A 27,740-nucleotide genomic window follows, 5' to 3' on the forward strand; every position below is an offset into this window, starting at 1 on the left:
TCAATAATCTACAATCCAAATTCTCCCCATCCCAGAACCATCCTAACTGTGAGAAAGGACCATGAAAGAAAAACAAATACTCAAATTCAGATGCTCATAACAAACCAGTCTTCCGAAACCCGATTCCCGATTCCCGAATCTGTTTTTCCAGTGATGGAGACCCTCTCTAAGATTCCCAGCCGAAGACCCATAAACCCGCAACACGAGACACCAAAGAAAGAAGGAAAAGAAAGTTCAAAAATGTTCATGATAATATCATCAATGCCGGATTGGCTCAGAGACACAGGGGAAGCATCAGAGAAAGCATTGCAGGGGTCGCAGTTGTGGAAAGTACGAACGGGGTATGACCAGAGATTGGAAGGCCTACCTCTCGCCACTGGTTATCTTGAAAGGTGTGGATGCTCCAGCACATTCTTGAACACCTGCATAAACCCATCATGAAAGCGGAAACGACGTGTAAGACTGACAATAGGGGGAATGAAGAAGAAAGAAAAAGAAAAAGAAAAAGAAATCGTCCCAGCATAGCGGTTATAAACAGACATCAGGGGCAATGAAGAATGAAGAATGGAAGAGAAGAAAAAACATCCAAGGGCATAGAAAGAGGGATCCATACACATCGCTCGCTAGAGAAAAGGTCCAAGACATCCATCCATAAAGCCGTCACGACAAAAGAAAAACAAAGGAAAAATTCACTCATCGCCATCTGAAGATGACTCTGGTGGTGGATGGTGGCAACATGTTCAACCATCCTCATCTGAGGGCTCAGCGGAGTCTTGCTCGCTCAGGTCGGCGCTGGGAGCGACTTTCGACTTCTTCGAGTTCACTCCATCATCATGAACTTCACTCGACTTGCGCTTCTGTCCAGCACCGTTCTCGGTTGGCAGGGGCTTGCTGAGATCCTCAAATGTGACGGGCTGTCCCGTGACCTCCGCGCGCTTATCCATGGCGGCAACCTCATCTGCAGTCAGGAAACGTCCACCAGGGCCACGAGGTCTGCGCATGGCGTGGTTGTGTCGTGACTCGTGCAGGTAAGGCTTGCGACCCTTGGATGTTAGGCGCAGCTGCTCTTCGAGCTTCTGGCGTGCTACGCGACGCTTCAGAATGCGGTGGAATTGCTTGGCATTGACATATAGAGGGGACTCCTCTTGATTGCCGCCGGGGACCATGTCCGGCGAGGACTGGCTCTGTTGTATAGGTGCCTGAGGAAGTGGCGGGGCTGCGATTGAGGGCCGTCCGACGTGGTTCATGACGGGCTGTGCGCTTTGAACATTGGGGCTACCGACATGGCTCATGCGACGCTGGGGCATTTGCTGATTTGGTTGCATCTGAACCTGAGAACCCATCGGGGGCATCTGACTTTGCATCTGCGGTGGGGAGCGAGGGTTGCGATCCGCCTTCATCTGCATGTTGGCCATTCGAGGTGAGCCTCGGGGTCCCGGCGCCATCTGTCCGCCCATAGAGTCCTGGTGAAGAGGGTAGAATTGTCCAGATGCAGCAGCGGTGGCCATTGCGGCAGCCTGCGTTGGTGAGATACCATAGCCCTGCGCCATCGGCGCAGGTACGCCATAACCTTGAGGGAAGTTCATTTGCTGGTGCACGGCACCGGGGCCATTCTGTGCTGGCTGGTAATGCGGTTGCGACGGGACGATCGGTGATGTTTGATGAGCGGAATGAGGTTGAATTGGTGCCTGTGCATTGGTAGGCGATGCCATCGACCCGACGGGAGCACCGGCGTTTGATGCGCCAGCTTGGTAGGGACCCGGGATATGAGAAGATGCGTGCGGATGTTGCCCATGGGGCTGCTGGTACTGAGGAGGGTACTCCATGACGTGCGACGGTGGATCTTGTCACACAACGTGCGGCACGGTTTCAGGGGAACGTTCTGGTGTGACGATCGACTAAAGGACAATCGCCAATCAGATCAAGGAGATTGACCTGGCGTGGGAGGTTCGAATAGAGTAAAGTTCGCGGCGACGTCTGTTTGGTAGATAGATGGGTATGATATCCCAGGGCGCGCGTAATGAGGGACAGAGTCACCACAAGCGTAGAAGAGACGGGAAATGATTCGACAAGATAGGCTGCAGGCTAGGGACTTCGCGTCAGCAGAGCGCATCGCCGGGCGGTCACTGGGTTTCAGGGTGGGGGTGATGGGGAACGGAGACACAGGGACCAGGCACATACCTTAAACTGTAGGCGCGCACTGTGAACAGCCAATATAAATGCGGTGTTTTGCCAGAAGAAACTCTGAGGTCTGTTTGGCGAGAATAATGTCAAACGCCCCGCGGAGGGTTTGGCTCTTTTGTGCAAAACCGTCAACACCCACAGTCGGGTGGGACGTGGTTGGGCTGTGATGCAGCGGTGGCCCCTCAACTAGATGCCGGCTTGATGCGTTGGCAACAGGACCTGCCAGGTGTGGAGGCTACGCAAACTAAGTCAAGCACGGTCGGCAGGCTGCCTCATTCACGCAATTCGGGTGTCCTGCCACGTCTATACAGACTGAGGCGGTGCGTTGATGTCAGAATGCGCCTCTTGAGGCCAGACTATCCATTATTAGCATGGATCCCATTTCACCAATCACCGGGATGTGCCAATGACCAATGCGCTGTCCGGAAGAGCTGAGGGGGGTTGAGCAGATCCGGGGCGGGTAAGACCGGTCATGGTTGGGGGGGCAATGTGTGCGTTGGCAGACTAGAGATGCATGAAACATACCTGATAGACTTCTGCAGAAGTAAGAAGATTTGAGGCGAGACTAGTCAAAGCGAGGGAGCGAATCACTTGCGACTATCAAAGGTTAGATGGGACAGCCCACGAGGGAGATGATGTAAACAGCAGGGACGCGTGTGGATTGGGAATAAACAGCCAACGCGCATAGAAAGAGAGAGCCAATGAGGAAAGATAAACAAGCACGAGAATGTGTAGACGCGTTGTTATGTCAGATAAGACACGCGTGGGAAGCTTTTTACCTTAGTTAGAGATTATCAGAAGATAATCTCCGGTTCAAGCAATCAAGGGATCCCAGGGTAGACGATGATTTGACAAGACTTTGAGGGGGAGGGGGGAGATCGAGGAATCGTGCCAACGAGAGGGAAGGCGGTGGTTCTGTGCGCAACCGGAGCCACTGATGTCAAGCGGCCGGACAGTTCCGACAGGTATTTTCAATGTACAAAGTTGTGTATGGCATAAGGTAAAAAAAGACAACATAAACAGAATAGTAAAGAAATGGGAAATGATACAACAAAGTGTTTATATATAGAAAAAAAGAAATGAAGACAAAAAGCAAGAAAAGACGAAGCAGATCACCTCAAGAGAGAGATATAGCACCCAAAAGGGAAAGGCTAATAGCGATAAAAAGCAGAAGTGTAAAGTAAAAGGCACTTACAGATTGCAGCTTGGTTTCACCAATGACGATAAAAGGGGGGAGTACTGTGCGATGGTTGGAGGAGGAACTGGAGAGGGCGGGCAACCAACGAGAAGAGGCAGAAGGAAGAAAGGCGAGGAAAAAGGGCGGATGGGGCAGTTTTGTAGGAGATTGACTGGCCCGCCGTCTGGAGACCGCCTTGCTCCCCGCTGCTAAGACCGCCTTTTCTGCGATTTTACCGTTTCGTACAATCAATTACACTACATTACACCTGTTTGTTCCGTATTACACCCCTCTCACTGGTCCTTCCCCTAGTCAACTCCCCCAATCGGCCCCCATGGGTATTGGTATGACCGTACCCTTTCTGTACACGAATCCGGCACCTCCGGGCTCTCGTCATGTGTGACCCGACACTCTATGACGCATTCCTTTTGGGTCCTTTATACCCTTGGACCTGCCCTCGTATCTATACTCCGTCCATTATTCCCTGATACTTCTTTTGCGCTGGTTCACTTCCACTATAAACTAATGTTCAGTCTGCCTCGGATACGGAGTACTTGTATGCGCTATCACTCGCCTCATTTTAAAACCCCCCTTCTGGTTAATCCTCCATTTTCTTGACCATTATTTTTGACCTAATCCCCTTTCCGGTCTCGATGATTCTCCATTTCGTGCTTTTTCTATTTTCTTTTTCTCTGGTGGACAGTGGACACCGACTATCTCGGTCGTGTACCCTATTTGGGGAAGTATCATCCACATCATGTTGCTTTCTACCCATGATCCTTGCTTGAGCTCGTGTGTTCCGAACGAGCTTCTCAAATGGCTGCGTCAACTGGGGTCCGTTCTTCACGGTACTACGCCTGTCTCCACGCGTGGCAATGTGATGAGATGGATCGTTCCAGGACGATCCCCTCATCTACCCGGGCGGCAACATTGTAATTTGGGCGACTGTGACAAGTTTTTTCAGACACTGAATGTTGGCCGGGCGTCAGATGAAACCCGAGTGTAGAGCCCCTGAAGTCAATAGTTGGGCTGTGGTTATAGCTATCGCAGTAGAATCTTAATCCCTCCTTTCGCTAGTTACATCTTGTCAAGGCGTATGATAAACTCCGCTAGTACGGAGTAATTGCAAAGAGAATCGATAGCGAATTTGGTCTTAGCTACGGAGTACGGAGTAAGCGAAATAAGATAATTGCATCTCAGTGCTGTGTGATGAAATTCTAGACGAGTCAGGGCTGATCGACGTCAGCAAAGCCAAGCCACAATGATGCACCAATCCCATGGTACGGAGTAGATAGGAGGTGATTCTCACCCTCTTCATCCGCATTTATCCCATGGCCCTAGACTGACTTTTGATAACAATGAAGGTGTTCCAGATGATTGTTCCGTCCATGCTCAGCCAATCCCAGGGCAGGGAGTGGACGCTTGAGTCCTGGGGCGCCCCATTCCCCAGGGCCTGGAACTCAACACTCTGCTTTGGACCTGGTTGTTCAACCTACCATGGTTCGAATTATACATGGTTCTGTCAATTGAACCTACATATACTTTGCTTTTCTTCTCTTCTTCCCGACAATACTTTCAGAACCTCGAAAGTTTTAAGAGAGACGATTTCGGAGCCTCTTCGATCCCTCGGGATTTCAATCAAGGCTCCGGTAGGAGTGTGAATGGCCTAACTGAAAACCAGCGACTCACGGATCTAGCTTCAAATGGAATACCTTTGCTGAACAACTCCGAGACTTCGAGCTTGATGTCTTAACTTGAAGCCGTCCTGCAAATGATGGATATACGACTTCAACTCTCGCCACTCCAATCCATAGACAACGATTGCCCACGAGCGAGGTCGGAATTTAGATCAAGCGTCATAGCAGAGCACAATGGTTGCAGACGCGCAAACTCAAGCCTCAGAACGAACACACTTTACGCGAAGAGAAACAAAATTCCAGGTGGACATAGCAAATGCTCTGATATTCCATGGTTTTGACACGGCATTTCCCATGGCTTTGTCTCCTCGGCTGCAGTTTTAGCTGAGATAACTGTCACAGCTCTGGGGTAACTCTGGATTCTTCATATGACTCCACGGATGTAGGTATATCAGAACCAAACGATGTGGATTACATCTGCGATGCAGCTCAAGCTTCAAACGGCACAGATACTCGGCATGGCGAATGAGTCACTAATCAATATTGAAATGCTAGATCCTTGCATTGAATGTCTTTAGAATACGCATCCTGCGCTTCGATATCTGCAGTCTTGAAGACTATGTGAGACCTCTAGAAGCATTACCGTTTAATGTCAAGGCCGGGATGCCGTCGCTGGTGCTTTACGGTTATCATCTCGGCAATAACAATATCGTTTCCAGTATCAACCATGAACTGGTCTGTCTCAACTACATCTGAAGTTCGCACAAATTTCAGAACCATTTGGGGCCGTTGTCCTCCATAGCCGCGGCCCGCTACATCGCATTCGGCCCAAGGGAGTGACGTATCGTGTACCTCCAGCCAACATATCTTTGGAGAACTCTGCATATAGTATTGCAAGTCGTTGACACAAGTACTGTGTATCGGTAGAGTGCGACTAAATATGAAGTGGCGGTCGAAACAGTTCAGCTCACCGTAACTTCTCTCGAGCTGAAGCCCCACTCTGCGGTATTTCCAGGGTTCCTTTGAGATTTCTTTGCGCGAGTTTTCTCTTTTGTCTTTTCCAGGGGTTCAAGCTATTCGGCAAACCTGGGATACGCACTTCTGGGTTTTTTTTTAAGTTGAATGTTCTTGCTCTGTACTCCTAGATACGTTCTCCACGTGCTGGACTAGTCCACTTGGGTAGCTCCAATGGGCCATTCAGCGCAGGCGATGCATCCGATTTGCAGGGGTCCGATCTCCGGAACCCCACGTGTGAGCAGGTCCACGGGTCGCTTGGCCTCGGAACCATGGACTTCCGACTTCTATGTGAGATTCTGCCAGACAAAAGTTTGGTCTTGCGTTCCAAAGTTATATAAAACCTTGGAGGGGTAGGATTGAAATAGGAACCTTGGAGGTTGTTTTCACTGAGGTATACAAGAGCAATACCTAGGTAAGCGCCAAAGTTCCTTGCCCTCTTCTGACCAAGAATAAACCTACGCATGTACCTATGGAAGAGGCTTCTGGGGATAGTCGTCGCTCTGAATGACAGAATAACCTTGAAGGTTAAAGCGTAGCCCTGCAGCTATAGGCCATGAAATCCACCTGGAAATCCCAAGCCCTGGAGGTTTTACAAGGTCCTCGGCATGTTGTGCGAATCTTCGAGCCAGTGCTTCATGTCTAGTGATAGCCTCCTGGGGTCTTTTGCAGAATCTGTGGGATTTTCTTCATTTTTTACCCAGGTACGTGCGTTACCTACCTAATAGCCTCATGCTGAGCCGTGCGTGCTGTAGTGGATTCTGGGACTCCTGTCTCGTTGCCAGCGATATATATGTGCACGGTTGTAATCGCCTCAGTACAGATTCTTTACCACCCCCTCATATCTCTCGTCTACCCATGACCAAAAAGATACTGATCACACACGGTACGTGTCTTGGCTGTCGGGTATCTTCGATTTGCAGTACTAGGTGGAATTTACTAGCTATTTAAACGTGGCCGAGTGATGACGAAACATGCGGTAGGTGGTGCAAAGGGGGCTTTCAAAGCTTGAAAACAAGAGTACGGGCTTAAGAAGCTCCAGGGACGAAGACAAAGAAGTTTCAAATTTGAATCAGTCGAAAAGCTGGATTGGACGTTAAATGATCATACTGGAGAATAGACAAGTCGAGTGTTGACGAGAGTGTTTGTGTTGTTTGCCTTGATGTTTCTCACATGCATGAATCTCTCCAATAATGTGACTTATACACTCCGCACTCCTCAGTATCTAGAAAGCCCTCAAATCCTTGAATCAAATTCCAAACAAGATGCTCGTCTGACAATTTGTGTCTTGTGCAACAGGCTTTGGACCGTTATCCAAGCCTGGTCAAGGTTTGCGCGGCTGTGTAAGCAGGTACGCGATCTTTTTAAGGACGCATGGCCGATGAACTCAAAACATGTGTAGCCCTCAAGACTGGTTGACAGACGATGTGCGTGGTCCTGGCTTTTCAGACAATTGTAATGGATGTCACCGTCGCGCGTAGTGCTGTCTCCTTGCGGTGGAGCGGTGGAGCGCTTACTCATCATCTACCCGCCCCAAGCCTCCGGGGACTCATGTGGCTTTTCCGCATGTTGACTCGACAATCGCATCTTGCTCTCCTTTGTACTTGGAGAGAATCGATTTCGCGGCTGGTGTCTGTTGGTGGTCGATCCTGAAATCCTCCCAGTCCCAAGCTTCTCCGCGCACCGCAAAACCACCCCACAAGAAAACATTAGGGACGCAACATCAACATTCGTTCGACACATGACGTCTTTGTTGACATACGGTTTCGAGACTCAATTACAATCACGCTCAAACGGTCAGCGACCTGCTAACAGATAACAACGCGCTCGACTCTCTGCGACATCACTTCGAGTCGCGCTCCTTGCGGAGTTTGCGCATCGGTGTACCCCTGTCACCACTTGCGTCCCACCCCCGGACTCGGGTCCTTATACACCTACACCGTGGACAAGGCTACCCAGTTTATGGGGTAGAAAGCAAATATGGCTCCAGGCGGCGCTGGAAATATTAAGGTGGTGGTGCGAGTGCGGCCTTTCAACAGTCGAGGTGAGTCGATACCGCGGGAGGGGTTCTCCCTTGAACTGCATGCTAACCTTACTACCCTCGCATAGAAATCGAACGAAACGCAAAATGTATCGTGGCAATGAAAGGAAACCAGACCGTGCTCACCCCACCACCCGGCGCAGAGAATAAATCAAGCAAAGGCGGGAAGGCCGCTGGTGAAGGCAGCAAAACCTTCGCCTTTGACCGGTCATACTGGTCTTTCGACAAGAAGGCATCGAACTTCGCCGGCCAGGATGACTTGTTCGACGACCTAGGCTCACCACTCTTGGACAATGCTTTTGGAGGTTACAACAACTGTATCTTTGCCTATGGCCAGACCGGTTCGGGAAAGTCATATTCAATGATGGGTTATGGCAAAGAATACGGTGTGATTCCACGGATCTGCCAATCCATGTTCGAGCGAATCACGGCGATCCAGGCAGATAAGAATCTCAACTGCACTGTTGAGGTTTCCTACCTCGAAATCTACAATGAGCGAGTGCGCGATCTGCTCAACCCGTCAAATAAGGGTAACCTCAAAGTTCGTGAACATCCATCGACTGGACCCTATGTCGAGGACCTGGCAAAACTTGTCGTGGGGTCCTTCCCGGAAATCGAAAATCTCATGGACGAGGGTAATAAAGCCCGAACGGTGGCTGCGACCAACATGAACGAAACATCAAGTCGATCACATGCTGTGTTCACGTTAACATTGACCCAAAAGCGGCACGACAATGAGACTTCCATGGACACCGAAAAGGTATCTAAAATCAGTTTGGTCGATTTGGCTGGTTCAGAAAGAGCAAATTCGACTGGTGCCACAGGCGCGAGACTGAAGGAGGGTGCAGAGATCAATCGCTCACTTTCAACACTTGGTCGTGTCATCGCCGCGCTTGCTGATGTTTCAGCCGGGAAGACAGCGGCCGGCAAGAAGAAAAATGCCTCCATGGTACCTTATCGTGACTCTATCCTAACATGGCTGCTTAAAGATTCCCTGGGTGGTAACTCCATGACTTCCATGATTGCAGCCATCTCCCCTGCCGACATCAATTGGGAGGAAACCCTGGGTACGCTCCGATATGCCGACTCCGCCAAACGAATCAAGAACCATGCTGTGGTGAACGAAGACCCAAATGCACGCATGATTCGTGAGCTGAAGGAGGAACTCGCACAACTCCGTTCCAAACTTGGGGGTGGGGTAATACCTGGAGCAGGCGGCGCTGCAGGTCAACCGGGTGCTCCTGCAGAGGAGTATTATCCGCCTGACACCCCTCTGGAGAAGCAAATGGTCTCTATTCAACAGTCTGATGGAACTGTCACCAAAGTCAGCAAGGCAGAGATCGTCGAGCAACTAAACCAGAGCGAAAAGCTCTACAAAGATCTCAATCAGACCTGGGAAGAGAAGATGATAAACACCGAACAAATCCACAAAGAACGTGAGGCTGCCTTGGAGGAGTTGGGTATCAACATCGAGAAGGGTTTCATTGGATTGAGCACACCCAAGAAAATGCCCCATCTTGTCAACCTCAGTGATGATCCTCTCCTAGCAGAATGCTTGGTTTATAACATCAAGCCTGGCACCACCACTGTGGGGCACATGGATCAAGCTCAAAACGTCGAGATCAGGCTGAATGGGTCGAAGATCTTGGAAAAGCACTGCACCTTTGAGAACGTTGACAACATTGTTACCATTGTTCCCACGGAAGGAGCCGCGATCATGGTGAACGGTCTGCGCGTCGATAAACCCACTCGGCTTCGCAGTGGCCACCGCATCATCCTTGGCGATTTCCACATTTTCCGATTCAACCATCCCCAAGAAGCCCGAGCTGAGAGAGTGGAACAAAGTCTACTCCGCCACTCTGTAACGACAAGTCAGCTTGGGTCGCCGGCGCCAAACAAGACTCATGATCGGAATTTGAGTAAAACGGGATCTGAAGTGGACGGCGATTCAAGTCGGGCAGACTCACCGATGCCCTCGCAGCGTAGCCGCGAATCAGATTGGTTCTTGGCCCGCAGGGAAGCTGTGAGTGCGATGGTTGGACCAGACCAAATTTCGCATCTACCTGATGATGAACTAGACACACTCTTGGAGGATGTGCAGAAGGTCCGAGCGGGTCGTCGTGGGTTGCCGGATGAGGACGATTCCGACTCTCTTAGCTCTTTCCCGATTCGCGATAAATACATGTCCAACGGGACGATTGACAATCTTTCCCTAGACACAGCTATAACAATGCCAAGCACGCCTCGACAAAACGAGGACGAAGATGTCAACGGTGTTGCATCGTTGTTCCAAGCCCGTCAGGATATGCAGAGACAACTGGATCGCCGCAAAGAAGAATTCCAAGAGAAGCTCAAGAAGGTCGAGGCTTCGGTCGATCCAGATTCACCCGAATTAAGTACGGAGAAAGAGCGAATGGAACACGCTTTGCGAACGGCCAAAGAAGAGTTTGAAGAGCAACTGCGCCAGCAGAAAGAGTCATTCGAGACTCACATTCGAGACATGGGTCAACCGGTCCCAAAGATATTCGAGAACGGTTTCGCCAAATTGGACGAGCGTGAACTTGAGATTGCGCGTTCGGTGTACAGCCATTGGTCCCAGCGCAATTATGTGCGAATGGCGGAGACAGTTCTCCAGCATGCTTCGCTTCTGAAAGAAGCACAGGTCATGAGTCACATCATGGACAAGAATGTTGTCTTCCAATTTGCAGTCATTGACCACGGTCACAACATGGAGTCCTCCTATGACCTTGTCCTGAATGGGATCTCTGGTGACGAAGACATCATTTTGGACGAGGAAAAGAAGCCCTGCGTTGGCGTTCGGGTCATCGATTATAAACAGAGTGTGGTTCGACTGTGGTCGATCGAAAAACTCCGGCGTCGGCTTCAAGCCATGCGACAGCTGCACCAATACATCGACCGACCGGACTATATCCAGCACTTCAGACTCGACAATCCTTTTTCAGAACCTTGCTCACCTCAATATTCCCTGGTGGGTGACACCGATATTCCTTTGACGGCTGTCTTCGAAACTCGTGTCCAAGACTTCTCTGTTGAGGTCACTTCACCGTACACTCAAAATGTCGTGGGCATCATTCGACTATCCCTCGAGCCGTCATCTGCTCAAGCTCCATCGTCCACACTGAAATTCAACGTCGTCATGCGGGACATGATCGGGTTTGCGGAATGGGAAGGATCTGGAGTACATGCTCAGCTATTCGTCCCAGGGATTTCCGAAGAAGGAGGTGCAACCACCACTCAGATGATTAGTGGATTTGAAGACGGCCCCGTTCGTTTTGAAAGTGTACACAGTATGAGTCTACCGCTATCAAGTCCACGGACAGCGGCATTGAAGGTCTGTGTCTATGCGGGTGTCACCTCGGTCCACCTTGACAAGCTTCTTAGCTGGGATGATATGCGAGACTCGGCAGAGCCTGTTCCGCAGAAACGTACCGCCCCTCGCATCCCTGAGTCTGAATTCTATTCTGAGGAGCGACACGATGTTTTCGCGAGAATTCAGATTCTTGAAATGGCAGAGTCTGGTGAATACCTCCCCGTCGAGGTTGTTCAGAACAATAGTCTTGATGCGGGAACGTCCCAGCTCCACCAAGGCTTGCAGCGCCGTATCTCGATCAATTTGACATACAGCTCAACGGAGAGTCTTCCTTGGGATGATATCAACAACATTCGTGTTGGGTCCGTTCGTCTTCTTGATCCCTGGGGCAAAATTCCAGACCAGGACTTCCAAACCCCAGATGTTCCGCTGAAGTTTGTTCAAGATCCAATGGTCAAGGAAAATGCTGATGGTACCTCCATGGTCACCATCGTGGGCCAATGGGACTCGAGTTTGCACGGATCCCTCCTCCTGGATCGAGTGACTGCCGAGAAGTACAGAGTGCAGGTTACCGTCCGCTGGGATCTGGTCTCCTCTCGTCTCCAAACCCCAGTTGTGTTCGAGGCCGACCAGACCATTCAAATCCAAGGTCGTACTTACGTTCGTCAGCAGTCGATGTTCAAGCAATTTTGGAACTCAATCCGAGTTGTACATTCGACGACTTGCATGTACTCCTTGGTCATTCGTCCGATTTCAGCTAAGCGCGCTGCTGATCTATGGCGCATGAACACCCAAAATGACTACGTGAAGGGCGAGGAGCTTCTGGTCGCTTGGTCTCCAAGGAAAGTTTCGCTGGTGCGGGACTACATTGCCAATCGCAAGCGCCGGCAGCGTGTGGCTGAGCTCCATGCCGCGCGAGGTGCGCTCAGTGCGGGCAGCTTGATCGCATCACCTGCTCGAAGTGGACTTTCGACTCCATCGCGCGGAACCCCTCTCAACGAGCGCAAAACCAAACTTCTGCGCAAGTATTTGGAGTTGTGGTCGCTCAAACAGGACCCTACCGAGAGGATTCTCGTTCGGAGCAACACCGAACCACCAACAGACGGCGCAGCAAAAAGGCCGACTCCAAATCCCAACGGCATCTCTGATAAGCTTTCCCTTAAGCCTCGTTTTGTAGCCACCATCCAAACTCTCCCCAAAGCACCCGACGCCTTGAAGACGGGATACGTGCTCACCCCCGATGATACCAACAACGTCTGGGTGCGTCGTTTCGTGGAGCTCCGCCGGCCGTACCTCCACATTTACTCGGTCCCAGAGGGAGACGAGATCAACGCTATCAACCTTCGCAACGCGCGTGTTGACCACGCACCCGATTTCGCTAGACTGCTAGACGGCTCAGGGGCCGGATCCGATCGTTCCCTGTCCACCAAAGGACGACCCAACGTGTTCGCAGTCTATGGAACGCAGAACACTTTCCTCTTTGCCACTCGCACCGAGGCACAAAAGGTGGAATGGATCTTGAAGATTGATGAGAGCTATTTCAACAGCAACAGTCCTAGTGCTGCCACAAGCAGCGATTGACCAGCGCTCAGACATATCCAAGGAGACTGACCTTTGTGCTTCGCCTGCTTCATGTGTTATGATTATACGGGTTACAGTCTGCTTTTTACCCTAACCTTTCGTTTCCCCGTTTCTTTTCATGACCCGCTGAGATACCCCTTGAATATATCGACTCGCTGTGGCACTCCTATTTTTGTACATAATAATCCGATATAGTTGGGAACATAGATCCAATTGTGCGCAGTTTGGTACCCCAGGAGACTCTTTTGTGTTTGAGTCGTGCCTATCTAACGAAAACCGAGTATAATTAGAAACTCGTCACATCAGGTGTGGGTCCAATGGAAAGCTGCCCAGATGCATCTGAGCCGTTGCTATGGAAACAGTCTGAGTGGTGGTGACATCAAAGGCCTTGATGTCCAACTCGGACTCGAGAACCAGAGACCACACTTGTTTCACCACATACATGACCATCTTCAAACATCAACCGCGAGAGTGAATACGGGGCTCTCAGAAAGAATGCTCACCCAACGCCCCTCACTCCGATTCGTTGCCATCGGGGCCGTGGTATCTCTTTTCGTCCTGGCATTCCTCATCCTCGGCAGCTCACCCCGCGGACTCTCCTCCAAATTCAACATTAAGACACAAACCCGACCAGCTCCAAAAACTTGTCTACCGTCGTCAAATTCGTCCACGTGGGACTTTGTTGTCGAACGGGATGGAAACAATCACGGCCTCTCCGAAGACCAGTGCCGCATTGCATTCCCAAAATTATTTACTGAGATCGACAAGTCATCCCAGCTCAAAGCCAATACGCGCATCTCATACCAGGAGCTGGACTCCCGTACTGTTGATGATGGTATGGTGCGGGCAATTGTAGACCGAGGGGAGGTTAGTAAAGAGTATGGTATGATCATAGAGAAACACAAGGCTAACATAACGACATTAGTTATATATTGTCGACTATGCACCTATGCCCGCTACAGCGTCGCGTGCACGCGCCACCCTCAACTCCCTCCACCGTGCCTTAACAGCATTCCCACACCGAGACCTCCTCCCCAGTATCGAATTCACCTTCACAACAGAGGACTTTGCAGAAGATACCCAGGCCCCAGGCCCCATCTGGGCCTACTCAAAGCGTGACTCGGATACTTCTGTCTGGCTGATGCCGGACTTCGGATACTGGGCCTGGCCAGAAGTACAGATCGGCCCGTACCACGAAGTTCGGCGCCATATCGCAGCCATTGACGAAGGAGAGACTGCCGCGGACGGCACCTTCACACCGACTCTGCAGTTCCAGGATAAAAAGAAACAGCTTGTGTGGCGCGGCAGTCTGGCCACAAACCCACCTGTCCGCAGCAAGCTGCTCAAGTCTGCGCTTGGCCGTAGCTGGGCCAGCGTGCGTGTCATCGATTGGGATGACGAGACTGATCTTCGATACAATCTGCTTCCGATAGAGGACCACTGCAGGTACATGTTCCTTGCGCACACAGAGGGAAGAAGCTTCTCGGGTCGCGGGAAGTATCTCCTCAACTGCCGCTCGGTGATGATCTCGCATGCGCTCGAATGGCGCGAGGCTCACCACGCAGCGCTGATATCCTCGGGGCCGGATGCCAATTATGTGGAGGTCGACCGGGAGTGGAATGATCTGTCGCGTAAGATCGATTATCTGATTGACAATCCCCAGATTGCGGAGCGCATTGCCAACAATGCCGTGCGCACTTTCCGTGATCGATACCTCACTCCTGCTGCGGAGTCTTGCTATTGGCGCCAGATAATCAGGCAGTATGCTGCAGCTTGCGACTTTGAACCGGTGCTATTTTCTACCGGTCGCGACGGCAAGAATCGTGCTCGAGGTGTCCCTTATGATAGCTGGATCTTGACACACTGATCGGCTTTGAACTGATGTATATGCTTTTTTGTGAAACGATTTGTACATGTGCTTGGTGATTTCTCGCGATATTCCCGGATGGCGTTTTTGTGATATACATGATCTTTTGTCTTGAAATACGCATTCATGAGACAAGGCTGACCTTTGATGACTGGTTAGGATGTACAAATGTGTCATTGATTTATGAAACCAAAGTATCCTTTCCTAATACGCGTACCTTACAAGATGCAGTGCGTTCTCTCAGCATGCCAGCTAGACTCCAGCGCTCTTCTTCTGTAGACCTCGCAACGCTGAAGTGGAATAACTTCTAATGACCGGCGGGAAGATGGCTGGCTCACCGCCACCATCTTCCTACTTGTTACTACTCTTCGACGTCAAAAATGTCAAAGCCAGGTTATGAGTGTATGACTTGCAATAAGAAGTTTTCCAATCGAAGCCATCTTCGGCGGCACGAGGCCTCGCGTAAGTGGAAAATACCAAGTGCTTTTGAACCGCCGTTCTAACGCTTCCCCAGACACCACACAACCACACCACCCCTGTGAGTTTTGTGGCCACGTATATTCTAGAAGGCAAGAGCAAAAAAAGGCTGGGTTCTTTTCAAGCCATGGACCTGACTTTATTGCAGTGATGCACTCCGGAGGCATTACAAAACCTGCCCCTGGATTGGCAAACAGTTAGAGCCCGGCCCCTCTCGGCCTGGGCGTCGACGCAAAGCGTGCGATAGCTGCGCCAAGCAGCGAGTAACCTGTGACGGGCTCTTTCCATGTGAGAATTGTCAAGGCCGCCCTGGTGTTGCTTGTACCTACGAGCGCCTGGAAGGTTCCCTTGGTCCGCCGCCTGACCTTGTATTGGACGCCCCTGTACAGACTCAGACTCAGACTCAACCTAGCGCGGGCCGGTCAGATGGAAAAAATACCCACAAGGCCTCTGTGCCGTTTCTTCTGAATTACTCTGGACCAGGAAATAGACATCCCAGTGATGTGAACCGCGCTCTCTCGTTGCTCTCGACTGCTGAATCTGGTGAAATTGTGGACTCGGCTTTACCAAGCTTTGACCTCGAGATCGATGGAGCTGATTTTACCTTTGACGAGGCTTGGAATGGACTATTTGGTCCATTTCAACAAAACGAGACATGTCAAAACTCGGCCCTGCCCGCAGGGCTGGAAGATTCCCATCAACGTCAGATGGCAGCCAACAACATGATAGACTGCATTCTGCGCTCTCAAGAACGTTGCTTGACTGGGGCTTCTGGAAATCATAGGAACTCTGCTCAGGCACAAGACTTTTTCTCCGAACAGCGGGTGTATGATTATATCAAAGCATATTTCGACCAGATTGTTCGCCCTCGATCTCGCATCGTGCTTAAATCCACCTTTTGCCTGGAAGATACCTCTACGCCCCTTTTGCTGTCCTTGTTTTTGATGGGCGCAGCATGTGATGAGAGCGAAGAGGTGAAATCACAAGTCGTTGAATATGCCGAGCTTGCCGAGTACGTCGTGTTCGAAAACTCCGCGTTCCGCAGGATAACTTATCAGCGAGAGGAGGTCCACTGGAGTTTATTTACCAAAGAGGAGATTGAGATAATCCAAGCGGCAATTCTGATGGCCTTATTGGAAATAGCCAGTCCCAAGCCGGAAGCTCGACGTCGGACTCGAATTCAATGGTATCCAGCACTCGTATCTGCCGCTCGTGCATCAGGCCTCACAAGAGTTCGAAATGAGTGGCATCAGAACAGCGATATCGTAGACCACGATCAATTTTTGAAGAATGAGACATGTATTAGGTACGTTCTATGTTGACTCTGAGTCTTGTGTATTCAGCCACTGACCCTTGCAGAATGATGTCGTCTATTGCTATGATGGATTGCCACTTCATCATGTTCTTCAACAACCCCCCAAATTTCACAGCTACCGAGTTGAAGTTTGATCTCCCAGCAGAAGAAGAGGGAGTAGATATCCCAGAAGGTCCAACATGGAAGATTTGGAAACAGAACGAGGCGAAACGCCAGCGCCCCCCACCGCTGAATCAATTTGTTCAGAAATTGCTTTCAAATGACTGGCATGGCTATGACGATGGGAATTTCGGAAATCTAAGCATATTCTCTCTATACGTTGTGATTTCAGGTGAGGGTCATGATCACCAGACACCCCCATTCCCAAAGGCCCGGAAACTAACACATTGAAAGCTTTTTTCCGGATAATATTTGGATTGAGGTCTAGCATGTGCGACATATCAGATGCAATGAGGCAAGTTGACCGAGCGCTTTCAAGATGGATGGAATTATGGGACAGAGTAAAAGAAGCAGCAAGCGCCGGCGAAATCTATCGAGCAGGCATCATGATCCACGCTCGGGACCTAGGGACTTTCGCAAAGCTTCTGCTCCGGACTCCCTTATCTGAAACAGGAGAGATCGCGCGAGATTCCATGGCTCGTATACACGAACTCCTCAAAAGCGCATCGCAATAGACCAAAGTCTCCTGCTTGCAAAAATCACAACTCTCGCCCAGTGTAATCCACTGATCCACCGCTAAAATTGATATAAAGCCAGCCCGAGGGAAGTGCTCATACTGAACGCCAGAACCGCCCATGAGGCCCTTCCACTCTGCGCTTTAGTTAACATATGACCGGAATCCCAGACCAAGTGCTTCACCCCGTTGAACGCATGGTAGGTGAATGGCATAGATGACCCAAATTTCAAGGTTGCTTTTAAGCCTGCCGGCAATGACCCGAAAGCCGTGACCATGTCACTCCACTCAAACTGCAGCCCGAGAGCTGGCACGAACAGGTACATTGTTGCAAGTCCATACAGACTACCTGATAAAAGAAGGCCGGTGATTCGGTGTAGCGCAGATGCGGAAGAAACGTATTGCCATTTGTAGATCGTCATGTGCGGAGCGATGGGGCGGTTTCGGCGCTGCGCTGCCAGGCGATCATGCGCAGACTGGGAGGATATCTTGTGAGTCGTGAGCTGTCTCCTATCAACTGGATCAGTCTTTATGCTCGATGCACAGAAGATCATGACTTCAGAGCCATCGGAGCTTACCGCGACTGGGCCACAGACTTGCCCCCGTTCCTCATGGTTGAAGCAACTTCATGACGTTTCAATGTTAGAGCCTGCTATCGAGAAAAGAACATGGGCTACTTGCCTCGTGAAAACATCTGGAAAATTGGCAAAGAGAAGAAAGTCGAATTGGTGCGAGTGATTTGTATACAGACACAAGTTGGAAAAGCAACATTTCTACGATCTACTTGACCCACCTGGAAAACATCCACATCCGGAAAACACCCACCGATCGTGAAGAAATCATGAAGGGGCCTTGGACCCCTCTATACTTTTACCATGACTAACGTTATCCCTTCAGGAGTTTTCGGGCCCATTTTCGCCTCGACAGAATTGTTGTGATTGTTGCTGTTCTTCCGAACTGCCTGATGTTAGATTTAGCCTGGGTCCAATCCAGCCCCAATACGACCGTGATGCATTTCCCCGCATTGGCACCGCTTGTGGCTGGCTTTTGCAACCCTTCAGGGCTTTTTGAGAATCTAGAATTTATCCATTCTAACCATCACATCGCTTAGAGCATCTGGCCGGACTTTAGCCTACAGCGTGCGTGACGGGCGGATTCAATTGGATAGGAGTGGAAACTAACTAAGACCCGCTAGGAAATATGGTCCGTTAAGGCTAAGGAGCATGGTGTGTTTGGGATAAATGGGCTGGATAAATTAGTGCAAGACATCCAGGAGTTGAAACCATCTAGAAACGCTCGCCCCACATACTCCTGTCAATATAAAAGAACCCCCGTTTCCCTCAATAATGGATCAAGAAAAAGCATCAATTCGCCTGGTCTTATTCAACACTCGCAATGGTATCATTCAAGAGCCTTTTCGTCGCAGCTTGCGCAGCAGTCAGCGCCTTCGCGCTTCCCAGTGATGTGGAGAAGAGAGCTGGCATCACTACGAGCCAGCAAGGAACTAGCAATGGCTACTTCTACTCTTTTTGGACCAATGGAGGAGGCAGTGTGACCTACACAAACGGTGCTTCTGGTCAATACGCCGTGAGCTGGACCAACTGCGACTCGTTCACCTCCGGCAAGGGCTGGACCACTGGTTCTGCTAGGTAAGAAAAGTTGATCCTGAGAAAAGTTTTCAAGCACTAACACTCGAACTCAAAGAAACATCAACTTCTCTGGATCCTTCAACCCCTCTGGCAACGCGTACCTTGCTGTGTACGGTTGGACCACTAGCCCCCTCGTGGAGTACTATATTATGGAAAGCTATGGCGAATACAACCCCGGCAGCAGCATGACTTTCAAGGGAACTGTCACTAGTGATGGATCCGTTTACGACATCTACACACACCAGCAGGTCAACCAGCCTTCTATTTCTGGAACCGCCACCTTCAATCAGTACTGGTCCATCCGCCGCTCCAAGCGTTCCAGCGGTACCGTCACCACTGCCAACCACTTCAACGCCTGGGCGTCGCTTGGCATGAGCCTCGGCTCGCACAACTACCAGATCATGTCCACGGAAGGATATCAGAGCAGTGGTTCCTCTTCTATCACCGTTTCCTAATTTTTTTTGGAAGCCTTCATCGAATCAGAGTCTGGTCAATGGCCCCGGACACCTGTATTCATCTGATTTTATTTGACATGTTTGTGATTGAAGAATGAGCCTAGAATCATATGTGAGCCGAGTTTTGTGAAATGACCTGCGGACTAGCTGTATGCCCATCTTAAAGCCCAAATCTTCTCTAGTATAGGCCTGGCTGCTAGCCTCTAAGAAAATTCCCCGGAAATAACTCAGAAAGGGATCAAAAAGGAGGAAAGCTGATGGTGGAGTAAAAACTCATAAGTGATACCGAGCGTAAAAAAAACACCGAGAATGACGGAGACCTAGAATCCATCAGCAGCAGATAGTAAGATTCAGCCAAGCACATAGTGGAGAGAGTCGAATGTTTGACATGCAAGAAAAACCAATTCCTGCACGCCAAGAAAGACACCTGAAAAGAGATCAGCATCGACGCATGGGAAACAAACATACCGAAGTCGGTATTATCAAGAGCCAATGCCTTCACGGAATGAATGGCATATCACCATAATTTTACACTAGGATAGTGCAAAGGCTAAAATTATAAGGTGAAAGTCATGATGAAAGTCCGATTCTTTCTCTCAACTAATCGCAGGCCTCAAAGGAACTGGCGAAGACAGATGGGGTTGACCAGCAATGTAAATATCATAAATAAAGAAAGATAAGCGCGAAACAAACGCGAAACATTTTCAACGAACTGTGACTTTGCATGCGCGGGCGAATCAAGGGGGAGAGGGCTTGCGGACTGATCTGGGTGTGGGTAAATGGCTGTCATAGGGATGTGTCGGATCTATAGCGTGCAATGAATGCATCACAAGATTCTGCACTTTAGCGAAGAGCGTCAAGGATGGTCATCGAAGGTGCCAGCTCGGTACGCTGGTCTTTCAGGAACTGATCGTAGACACTGTCCATAAAATCCGGCGCGTAGATACTGACTTTCATGTTTGCCATGAACTTTGTGCTGTTGCAGTGGCTTTTGATTGCTTGCTGGAACATCGCCAACTCGACAGTTGGGGAGAGACTGACACCGAGGTCCCTGACATCATGGAGGGCGAATTGAAACCTCTCAATGAAGCGATCAGGAGGGAGTCCCCGAGGATAATATTTCACCTTCAGTAACTTTTCCCAAGCAACAAAGATCGACTGCGCGGAGATGTCACCGTAAAAGGATTCGAGTTTAAGGTATGCCTCATGGGGATCCGATATCCGATCAATCAACATTTTGGGCGCGAGTTCTAGGCTGGACGCTAGAATCTGACGAGCGCGGATATTCAACCGGGATCGATTGTAGACTCGCAAGCCTGAGCCTTGGAGGCCGGTATGCTTGCTGGTGTTCGATGAACCCGTAATCACCACGTCAGAATCTTCATCTGAGTAGCCGCTGAACTCGTAAGAAGAGCTTTCCGATTTAGAGGTTATGGACGCAACACGGGAGGCTTCGAAGCTCTCTCTGATAGTATGCTCAGGCTTGTCCATGATGATTTCCCAGTAGACACTGGTATTATGGACTTCGTTGATAGCTTCCTCAACGTTAAGCCTCCACAAGAGCCAGTTGGACTTGCCCACAAGTTTTGTCAGCCAGTTTGGCACGCTGAAATTCTCGGTGCTCATCGTTGCGGTTGGAGGAGTGATTTCGGCAATAAGAGGAGATAGAAGAGAAAGGATGATGAAAGTAGTTCTCGGGGCGCGCGGAGCTGTGAAAATAAGGAATAGGAGGGTGAGAAGGATAAAATTTATCGGCGTCTCTGTTTGCACAGTGTTAGTGACGTGTTTTGAATAGCCCGTGGCTTTGATAAGGAGGCCGCCGGAGATCGAAAATAATCAACTGCCTGGTTCAATAGCAGAGGCGGATTAGTGACGAGCAAGTAACGGTATCGATCAGGAGATTTGGTTGTAAGGATCACTGAGCACAACGGGAAGTGACGACAAAGTAAAGTAACGAATAGCTTGAAGAAGAGAAAATCATCACGAAGTTAGGGAGAAAGGAGACCGAGAAAGTAGTTGAAGAAGAAGATAATTAAGGAGGAGGAGAGAGGGGAGGAGGGAGGGAGGGGGAAGAATAAGTTTGACAGGAAAGATTCCTTAGGAAGAGCAGACTTTTGTGGAACTGGGAAGAATGAAAACCGAGAGGATGGTTGGGGGTGAGAAAAAGGTCGACAGACGAGATATTGACGGTATGTTGAGCAAAACATCAAGGTGATATAGAGGCATCAGGAATGATTCAAAGAGTGATGATACTAAAAAAAAAAAAAACCTCAGAGGACATGCAGCATCGCAAGACACAGGGGCAGCTCGGCTCTGGATTCAAAAAGGTAGGAGTAACAGTAGCGGGCATTGTATAGCAATGGGCAAAGCAGTGAGAGAACGGAATGCTCAAGTGTTTTCTCGAGAAAGGAATGGGCAACAAGAGCTAAGCACAAGCGCAAAGCTCGGAAAATGATCAAAAGAGAGTTTGGACCAGACAACAGGTGCAAATATGTATCGCAATAGCGTGCGGGCTTTCAGCGAGCGTGCAGAAGCGAACATATAAGAGTCCCGGAGGTGACATGCAAGACGGCCATATGACGACAAAGTAACGAGCTGGTGGTATGATACTGGAAAGTGCACAACTGGGTTGAAGAATGTGTTCACGCAGATGGGTACTGCTCAGGCGGGGACTTGTGTGAGATTGGCTATGTAGACGTCTGGGCAGGCTTTCCTGCTCCGACAAGAAATGCACCTTGTAGACAATACGATTGAATCCATCTAGGATTTTGCGGTTCGTGCTGTGTAAAAGAGATTGAGGAGTGCTTACCTGACTTGACTCTTGAGGATAGGTAAAGCTTCTCTTCTTGGCAAGTATGAGAGTGTAAAGTAGGTTGAAGGATTGAAGAAGGTGCGTAAATAAGGTTGAGGTTTTGAAAGGTTGAAGACGGAAAGAGTGTTGGATGCTCGTTTTATACCTTGGCCTGCTAAGGCAGCATGTGTAGCAAATCTGAAACCATCATTCAAGCTGCATATCTAGTGCTATCCCATGAGAGAATCCCGCTAAATCCATATATTGTGAAGCAGTTTTGCTCAGGTGTGTGCGCGTGCTTGTGTTTACTTGGACACTCCGCGTGGGATAAAACGCATTACAGTATCAATATCAATCGCTTGCTGAAAAAGCGAGAGACGATCAAGAACAATCCTTGTTGAAATATTACAAGATTTGAACAAGGCATGACGCAGTCTAGAATTATCCATGGATTGACCATACCAGAAGCATAGCTTATTCCGGTATATTAACGACTTTGGAAGATTTCTTTGGTCGTGAGTAACGGTAAAGTAACGAATTTATGACGACTGTTTGACGGATTTTAAGGTTGATCAAGTTTACGGTGTCAAGCTGTGAATTGATAGAAGAATAAACACTAGCCAGTTTGTGTATTAGGATGTACTGAACACATAGTGTTTTTGACAATGGTGAAAGTAACGTACAAGTGACGCAGAATTGACGAAGCGAGTGACGAAGCTGCTATGTCCAATCACATCTAGCCCATACTTTTAGAATCACCCGTGGATGTGAGAGTGCAACCATGAGCGGTCATATTGAGTGATTGACAACAGGAGAAAAGGTATGAAAAGGTCATAGCATAACTGCATGCCTATTCACAAACTAAGTATTATTGGGACAGACCGCTAACCGTGCGATAGCTTTGACCGGGACCCCAAGAAATAGCAATATGACCCTTTTCTATAATCAACTTGTCATATTTAACGGCTAATGTGAGAAGACAGTGTGTAATTATCCAAACTTTGATTCTTACGTCACAAAGATGGATAAGGGACGAGTGACAATGCATGGCAGAGGTGTAGCTTATTTACAGGTCGTCCCGGCTGGCGATCCAACCTTGGAAGTTTTCCGAGCGGATCAAAGAGGTAATCACCGTGCATTCTTATGTTCCAAGAAAAGCGTGTGATGTCTACTAGAAGTGGATTTTGGGAAGCAATGATAATGAATTCATGTAAATTCGATATTATGGCGGTGAGCTACTAAGAACTCACAATGCTCAATTAGTGGGTCTACTTGGAAAGGTCCAAAATGATACCAGGCTGGGAAGGTCTTTCCGCTGAGCCCGGGACCTAATTGAGACCTTAGGGGGTCAACGGCAGGTGGCTTACAAGTGGATTCGGAAGTGATTTCTGTTTTGTAATACTGAGCGGGGTAGCTTGCAACAGTTAAAAGCCGAAGCAAGTAGAGCTCTGTTTCTGAGGTGTGCTTAGTTGACTCGCGCACATTGTTAGCCAAAGGAGCGTCGCAAAATACATCACAGAACCCCAAGAATGGCAGAATCCCTTCTAGTTTCGAATTTATTCAACATCAAAGGAATTGTGGCAGTGGTCACAGGAGGTGGAAGTGGTAGGTTGCGTACAGCTGATTGATGGCTGTGTTCACAAGCTCACAGATAGATAAATAGGACTCGGTCTTTCCATAACAAGAGCATTGGCTGTGAATGGAGCTAAGAGAGTCTACATCCTGGGCAGAAGGAGTGATGTGCTGGAGCTTGCAGCAAAGGAAATAGTATGCTTTCTCTGATACGTCCACGGATCTAGTGACGATGTGCCCGAAAATAACTGATGGTGATATGCAGGGTCTGAACAACGTGATTCCAATTCAGTGTGATATAACGAATCAACAGCAGCTGAAGTCTACTGTGGCTTCAATCGAAAATGATGTCGGCTACATCAATCTGCTCGTTGCTAATTCAGGAATCGCTGGTCCCTCCGGCAATGTGTCTACAGACGCCAGCATTTCGCAAGTTCAAGAGGCCTTATACAAAATTCCAATGGAGGAGTTTACGAACACATTGCACGTCAATTCTACCGGCGTCTTCTATACGATAGTTGCATTCCTGTCCTTGCTCGATGCCGGGAACAAGGATGGAACATATCAAAACGGAAGAAGTCAAGTGATAACTACCAGCAGTATCGGGGGCTTCAGTCGGAAAATAACGGCAGGATTTGCCTATAGTACCAGCAAAGCAGCGACGACAATGCTGATGAAGGTGCTGGCAACTTATTTGGTGCCCTATAGAATCAGAGCAAACATTATCTGCCCTGGCTGTGAGAGGTCCGAACTCTGATGTTTAGTTATGGCGGCTGACATCTCTCCAGTATTTCCAACTGACCTGACTGCTTCTCTCATCGATGGAAAAGAGCCCACTGAGGAGGGTGCTTTCCCACTCGATAAGATTCCAGCCGAGCGAGCAGGCTTACCAGAGGACATAGTCGGCCCTGTGCTGTATCTAGCGTCACGCGCAGGTGCTTACTGCAACGGAAATTGCGTCATAACAGACGGAGGGAAATTGAGTGTTACCCCTGCTACTTACTAGAAGCTCATAACATCGGAAAGCTCGGGGAAGCATTCATGTAACATTGGAAGGGAAACTCAAGAGGAGAGTAAGAGTGGTAATGAACAACCTTGCTTCGATTTTTGAAGGTACCCCTGATTTAGGTTTCGTCATGCTAGACCCTTCAAGCATCGATACATCAATACATCTGTCGTTTCGGTCAATCTGCTAAATGGGGAGCGGGAGCGAAAACACCGCGCCAGTATCGAGTCCGTCGAAAGCCTGACTGTAGAGCATCCTTTTTTTTGCAAGTGCTTGATATCGAGAATTCATTATTTCTCCCGAGGTCCCCGGTGTGCCATGCGATGTTTCCGTAGTTGGTAAATTGGCAGTGTTTGAACCATGGAATCCCAATGAACTGGACTAGAAAGCAACTCGAATCCAGAAGTGGGGCACACATTCGGTATTCATGAATGCACTTCCACCGAGATGACCAGGTTGTTTTCGATGCAGCAAAGGCGTGGATCTTGGAATGGACTGTTGAGAAAATCAGTCAAAGGAGAAAGTGAAGATAGTGATGCAGTGAAGCTAAAAGGTGGAGGGAGGGGTTTTGTGGGAATGACCCAGGAATTTGGCACTGGTCGCTGTATAATGTACTTGAGTGGAGAGAAAGACCTGGAAAGGCGTGGGGTGTAGGTGAAGGCGGAAATACAAAAACGTTACCCGAGAAAGGAGCTTGGGCGTAGTTAATGGTACCTATCGAGGCGGTCAGGCGCGCCTGCGGCAGGGTGCCTAACGGCGCTGGATGGCCCCAGGGGCAAAATAGTGATGGGTGCCGGACGGCGGGCAGTGAAGCGCCGGCTCGCCGTTAAAGCGTAGGGGCGGCAAGGCGGCAAGCTCCGACGTCACAGGCCCCCGTTTTTGGCGCTAATGCCATAGATCCCCACACCCTACATTTGATGATTATCTTTATTTACATATCACTCAGGTACCAAAGTGAGGCCACTTCGATAATCGAACTACGCCTACGCATAGTTATTCGAGCGAATATCACTGGGGAATGAATAAGATTTACTCTTTTGACAAAAGAGCGTTATGAAATTGTGATATGGAGAGTTTTCTCGGTGAGCTGTTTTTTTCTATACGAAAAAAGAAAAAGAGATGTATAAAGCCAGGCTGAATCATATTCCAAGTATTGAGCCGTAATCGGGGGATTGGAGCTTCATAGTTAGGGAGACTTCCAAGGCTCCTGGGTCGTAAAACATCAAACCGGAGAGATAGCGCTCTATTGCATCATATCAGTCAGGAAGACAAGAACAGATCAGTAAACTTACAACTTCTTGTTCCATTTTAATTTTCCTCGCAATCAGCTCCCTTGATAAAGCTGAATGCACTCCGTTCAAGCACCAAGGTTCAAGATCCTCTTGGTATTGCATAGCCTGCGATTGTATCTCGTCGCCTTGGGTGTTGTTTGCCCGGTGGTCATGTGGTAGAGGGGGAGCATCGCCCCACGCAACCGATGTTGAGGGATGTTTGCCGTGTATTGAGTTATTGCGATCATAGGAGCTGGACCTAATGCCAGAAGAACCGTATGGAGACTGTATCGGACTCTTTGGCGAGGAAATGATGGCTCTGAATGGCGGGAGGCTTCCTACAACGACCGCTATCATTTTGTTATCATGGAATGAGAAGGGAAGGGCGGATCACTTGCATATAGAAGTTTCAACAATGCCCCAGACTGCCAATGCTCCTGGGTCTGAGAACGTGCTAGTCCCCGTGATTTCCACGGCCCTTACAATGGCTGCAGCAATGATTGTGAACCCGATCATGAATACTAGAGCTATGCCGATTTTCTGCTTCATGTTGATCTTGGCCACCCATATGATACGCAGGGGAAGAGACATAACTGGAAGAGGAGATTATTATTTTGCAACCACGTATGACATCACTGTGACAATCATACCCAGTAAATCGGTTAAGGTATCCACAGCTGTGCTATATGACACGGCAATGGTGAATCCCATGAAATCAACTGACTGTCCGCACTGACCTAGTATTTGTTAGCCAAAAGCTAAGAGTAAACAGGAAAGAAGAAAAAAACATACCCGGGCCATATCTGAAATAGCTGGCCGGAGGATGGCAAGTGTTCACCAATACGACCCAACAGCCGACATAGGCAAGACATGCGAAGACTACCACGCCCCACCACGCCCGGCGGTACACCGGTAGGCCATCAGAAATCATCCAGAACAATGCCAGAAAAGAACCTTTGACGCTCCAAAGTATCGTCCAAAATATTCCGCTAATGGCGAATTCGTAGCAAAGGTAGTGTAGCACATGGTACTCTATGTCGATACCCGTTGGATTGAGTGCCAAATAATAAAGATGCGGTGACTCTAAAGTATGAAGAATCGCATTGGCGATCAGAAGTACCAAAGCAAATAGCATGAAGTAATCGTCAGCAAGTAAGCGCTTCATGTACCTGATGCGAACCGCTATACGAGCAGATGTGAAGATGATACCCAAAATTGCGCCTCCCCAGGCGATTCCGATTAATCCATTCTGTGGCAGGTGGGTGATCATATTATGTGGCAATGGAAAGTCTGCCATTTCTAGCAATATCTGGGTCAGATTGAATCTCTCTTGTATTTTCTGTGACTTACTTCGAGATAGTAGAGGCATGGTCTTGATTTGTTTTAGACTTCCCCATTGTCAGTAGACGGAAACTCCGAACCCAACCTTTTGCAGTAGCAAATTTGAATTATCTTTTGATTCACGATTGAATTGTGACAAGGCCTACTCATTCGGCTTTGCTTCATCCAAGAGCTGACCGGGGGACCTTGTCAGGCTCAAACGAGGTCAGGGATTGACCGAATTGGCAGTAAACATTCCAAACGTCTTTTAACAATTAGGCCAGAAAATATGAGTCAGTGAGATCATTTGCCTGGCAAAAATATTTTGAACCAATCAAATTCCAAAGAAAATACAAATTCTTCGAAAGTTTCAACAAAG

At 49.1% G+C, this 27,740-nt stretch overlaps 9 protein-coding genes across 9 annotated transcripts; 5 read left to right on the forward strand and 4 right to left on the reverse strand.

The window, feature by feature from the left end:
* Positions 1-740: 740 nt before the first annotated feature.
* Positions 741-1,826, reverse strand: hapB (CCAAT-binding transcription factor subunit HAPB; the record flags this gene model as incomplete). The annotated part of the gene is made up of 1 exon (XM_056956834.1): positions 741-1,826. The coding sequence occupies one exon, from the start codon at positions 1,824-1,826 to the stop codon at positions 741-743; it is 1,086 nt and encodes a 361-aa protein (XP_056811168.1).
* A 6,166-nt stretch (positions 1,827-7,992) lies between these two features.
* On the forward strand, positions 7,993-12,965 carry N7506_007542 (kinesin-3 motor protein uncA; the record flags this gene model as incomplete). The annotated part of the gene is made up of 2 exons (XM_056956835.1): positions 7,993-8,056; positions 8,122-12,965. The coding sequence occupies 2 exons, from the start codon at positions 7,993-7,995 to the stop codon at positions 12,963-12,965; spliced, it is 4,908 nt and encodes a 1,635-aa protein (XP_056811169.1).
* A 495-nt stretch (positions 12,966-13,460) lies between these two features.
* On the forward strand, positions 13,461-14,832 carry N7506_007543 (uncharacterized protein; the record flags this gene model as incomplete). Its single annotated transcript, XM_056956836.1, has 2 exons — positions 13,461-13,832; positions 13,891-14,832. 2 exons carry the CDS (start codon positions 13,461-13,463, stop codon positions 14,830-14,832), a joined length of 1,314 nt encoding a protein of 437 aa, XP_056811170.1.
* Positions 14,833-16,031: 1,199 nt separating this feature from the next.
* Positions 16,032-17,014, forward strand: N7506_007544 (uncharacterized protein; the record flags this gene model as incomplete). The annotated part of the gene is made up of 2 exons (XM_056956837.1): positions 16,032-16,615; positions 16,669-17,014. The coding sequence occupies 2 exons, from the start codon at positions 16,032-16,034 to the stop codon at positions 17,012-17,014; spliced, it is 930 nt and encodes a 309-aa protein (XP_056811171.1).
* Positions 17,015-17,359: 345 nt separating this feature from the next.
* N7506_007545 (succinate:quinone oxidoreductase subunit C) lies at positions 17,360-17,910 on the reverse strand (the record flags this gene model as incomplete). Its single annotated transcript, XM_056956838.1, has 2 exons — positions 17,360-17,807; positions 17,876-17,910. 2 exons carry the CDS (start codon positions 17,908-17,910, stop codon positions 17,360-17,362), a joined length of 483 nt encoding a protein of 160 aa, XP_056811172.1.
* Positions 17,911-18,692: 782 nt separating this feature from the next.
* On the forward strand, positions 18,693-19,401 carry N7506_007546 (glycoside hydrolase family 11 protein; the record flags this gene model as incomplete). Its single annotated transcript, XM_056956839.1, has 2 exons — positions 18,693-18,946; positions 19,002-19,401. The coding sequence occupies 2 exons, from the start codon at positions 18,693-18,695 to the stop codon at positions 19,399-19,401; spliced, it is 654 nt and encodes a 217-aa protein (XP_056811173.1).
* Positions 19,402-20,244: 843 nt separating this feature from the next.
* Positions 20,245-21,027, reverse strand: N7506_007547 (uncharacterized protein; the record flags this gene model as incomplete). The annotated part of the gene is made up of 1 exon (XM_056956840.1): positions 20,245-21,027. The coding sequence occupies one exon, from the start codon at positions 21,025-21,027 to the stop codon at positions 20,245-20,247; it is 783 nt and encodes a 260-aa protein (XP_056811174.1).
* Positions 21,028-23,721: 2,694 nt separating this feature from the next.
* On the forward strand, positions 23,722-24,770 carry N7506_007548 (SDR family NAD(P)-dependent oxidoreductase; the record flags this gene model as incomplete). The annotated part of the gene is made up of 4 exons (XM_056956841.1): positions 23,722-23,797; positions 23,856-23,959; positions 24,030-24,501; positions 24,553-24,770. 4 exons carry the CDS (start codon positions 23,722-23,724, stop codon positions 24,768-24,770), a joined length of 870 nt encoding a protein of 289 aa, XP_056811175.1.
* A 1,661-nt stretch (positions 24,771-26,431) lies between these two features.
* Positions 26,432-27,338, reverse strand: N7506_007549 (uncharacterized protein; the record flags this gene model as incomplete). The annotated part of the gene is made up of 3 exons (XM_056956842.1): positions 26,432-26,634; positions 26,692-26,778; positions 26,834-27,338. The coding sequence occupies 3 exons, from the start codon at positions 27,336-27,338 to the stop codon at positions 26,432-26,434; spliced, it is 795 nt and encodes a 264-aa protein (XP_056811176.1).
* Between the last annotated feature and the right edge of the window lie 402 nt (positions 27,339-27,740).

This window comes from Penicillium brevicompactum, assembly GCF_028827555.1.
Source record: "Penicillium brevicompactum strain IBT 35665 chromosome Unknown utg000005l_segment0_segment0, whole genome shotgun sequence".
NCBI lineage: Eukaryota > Fungi > Ascomycota > Eurotiomycetes > Eurotiales > Aspergillaceae > Penicillium > Penicillium brevicompactum.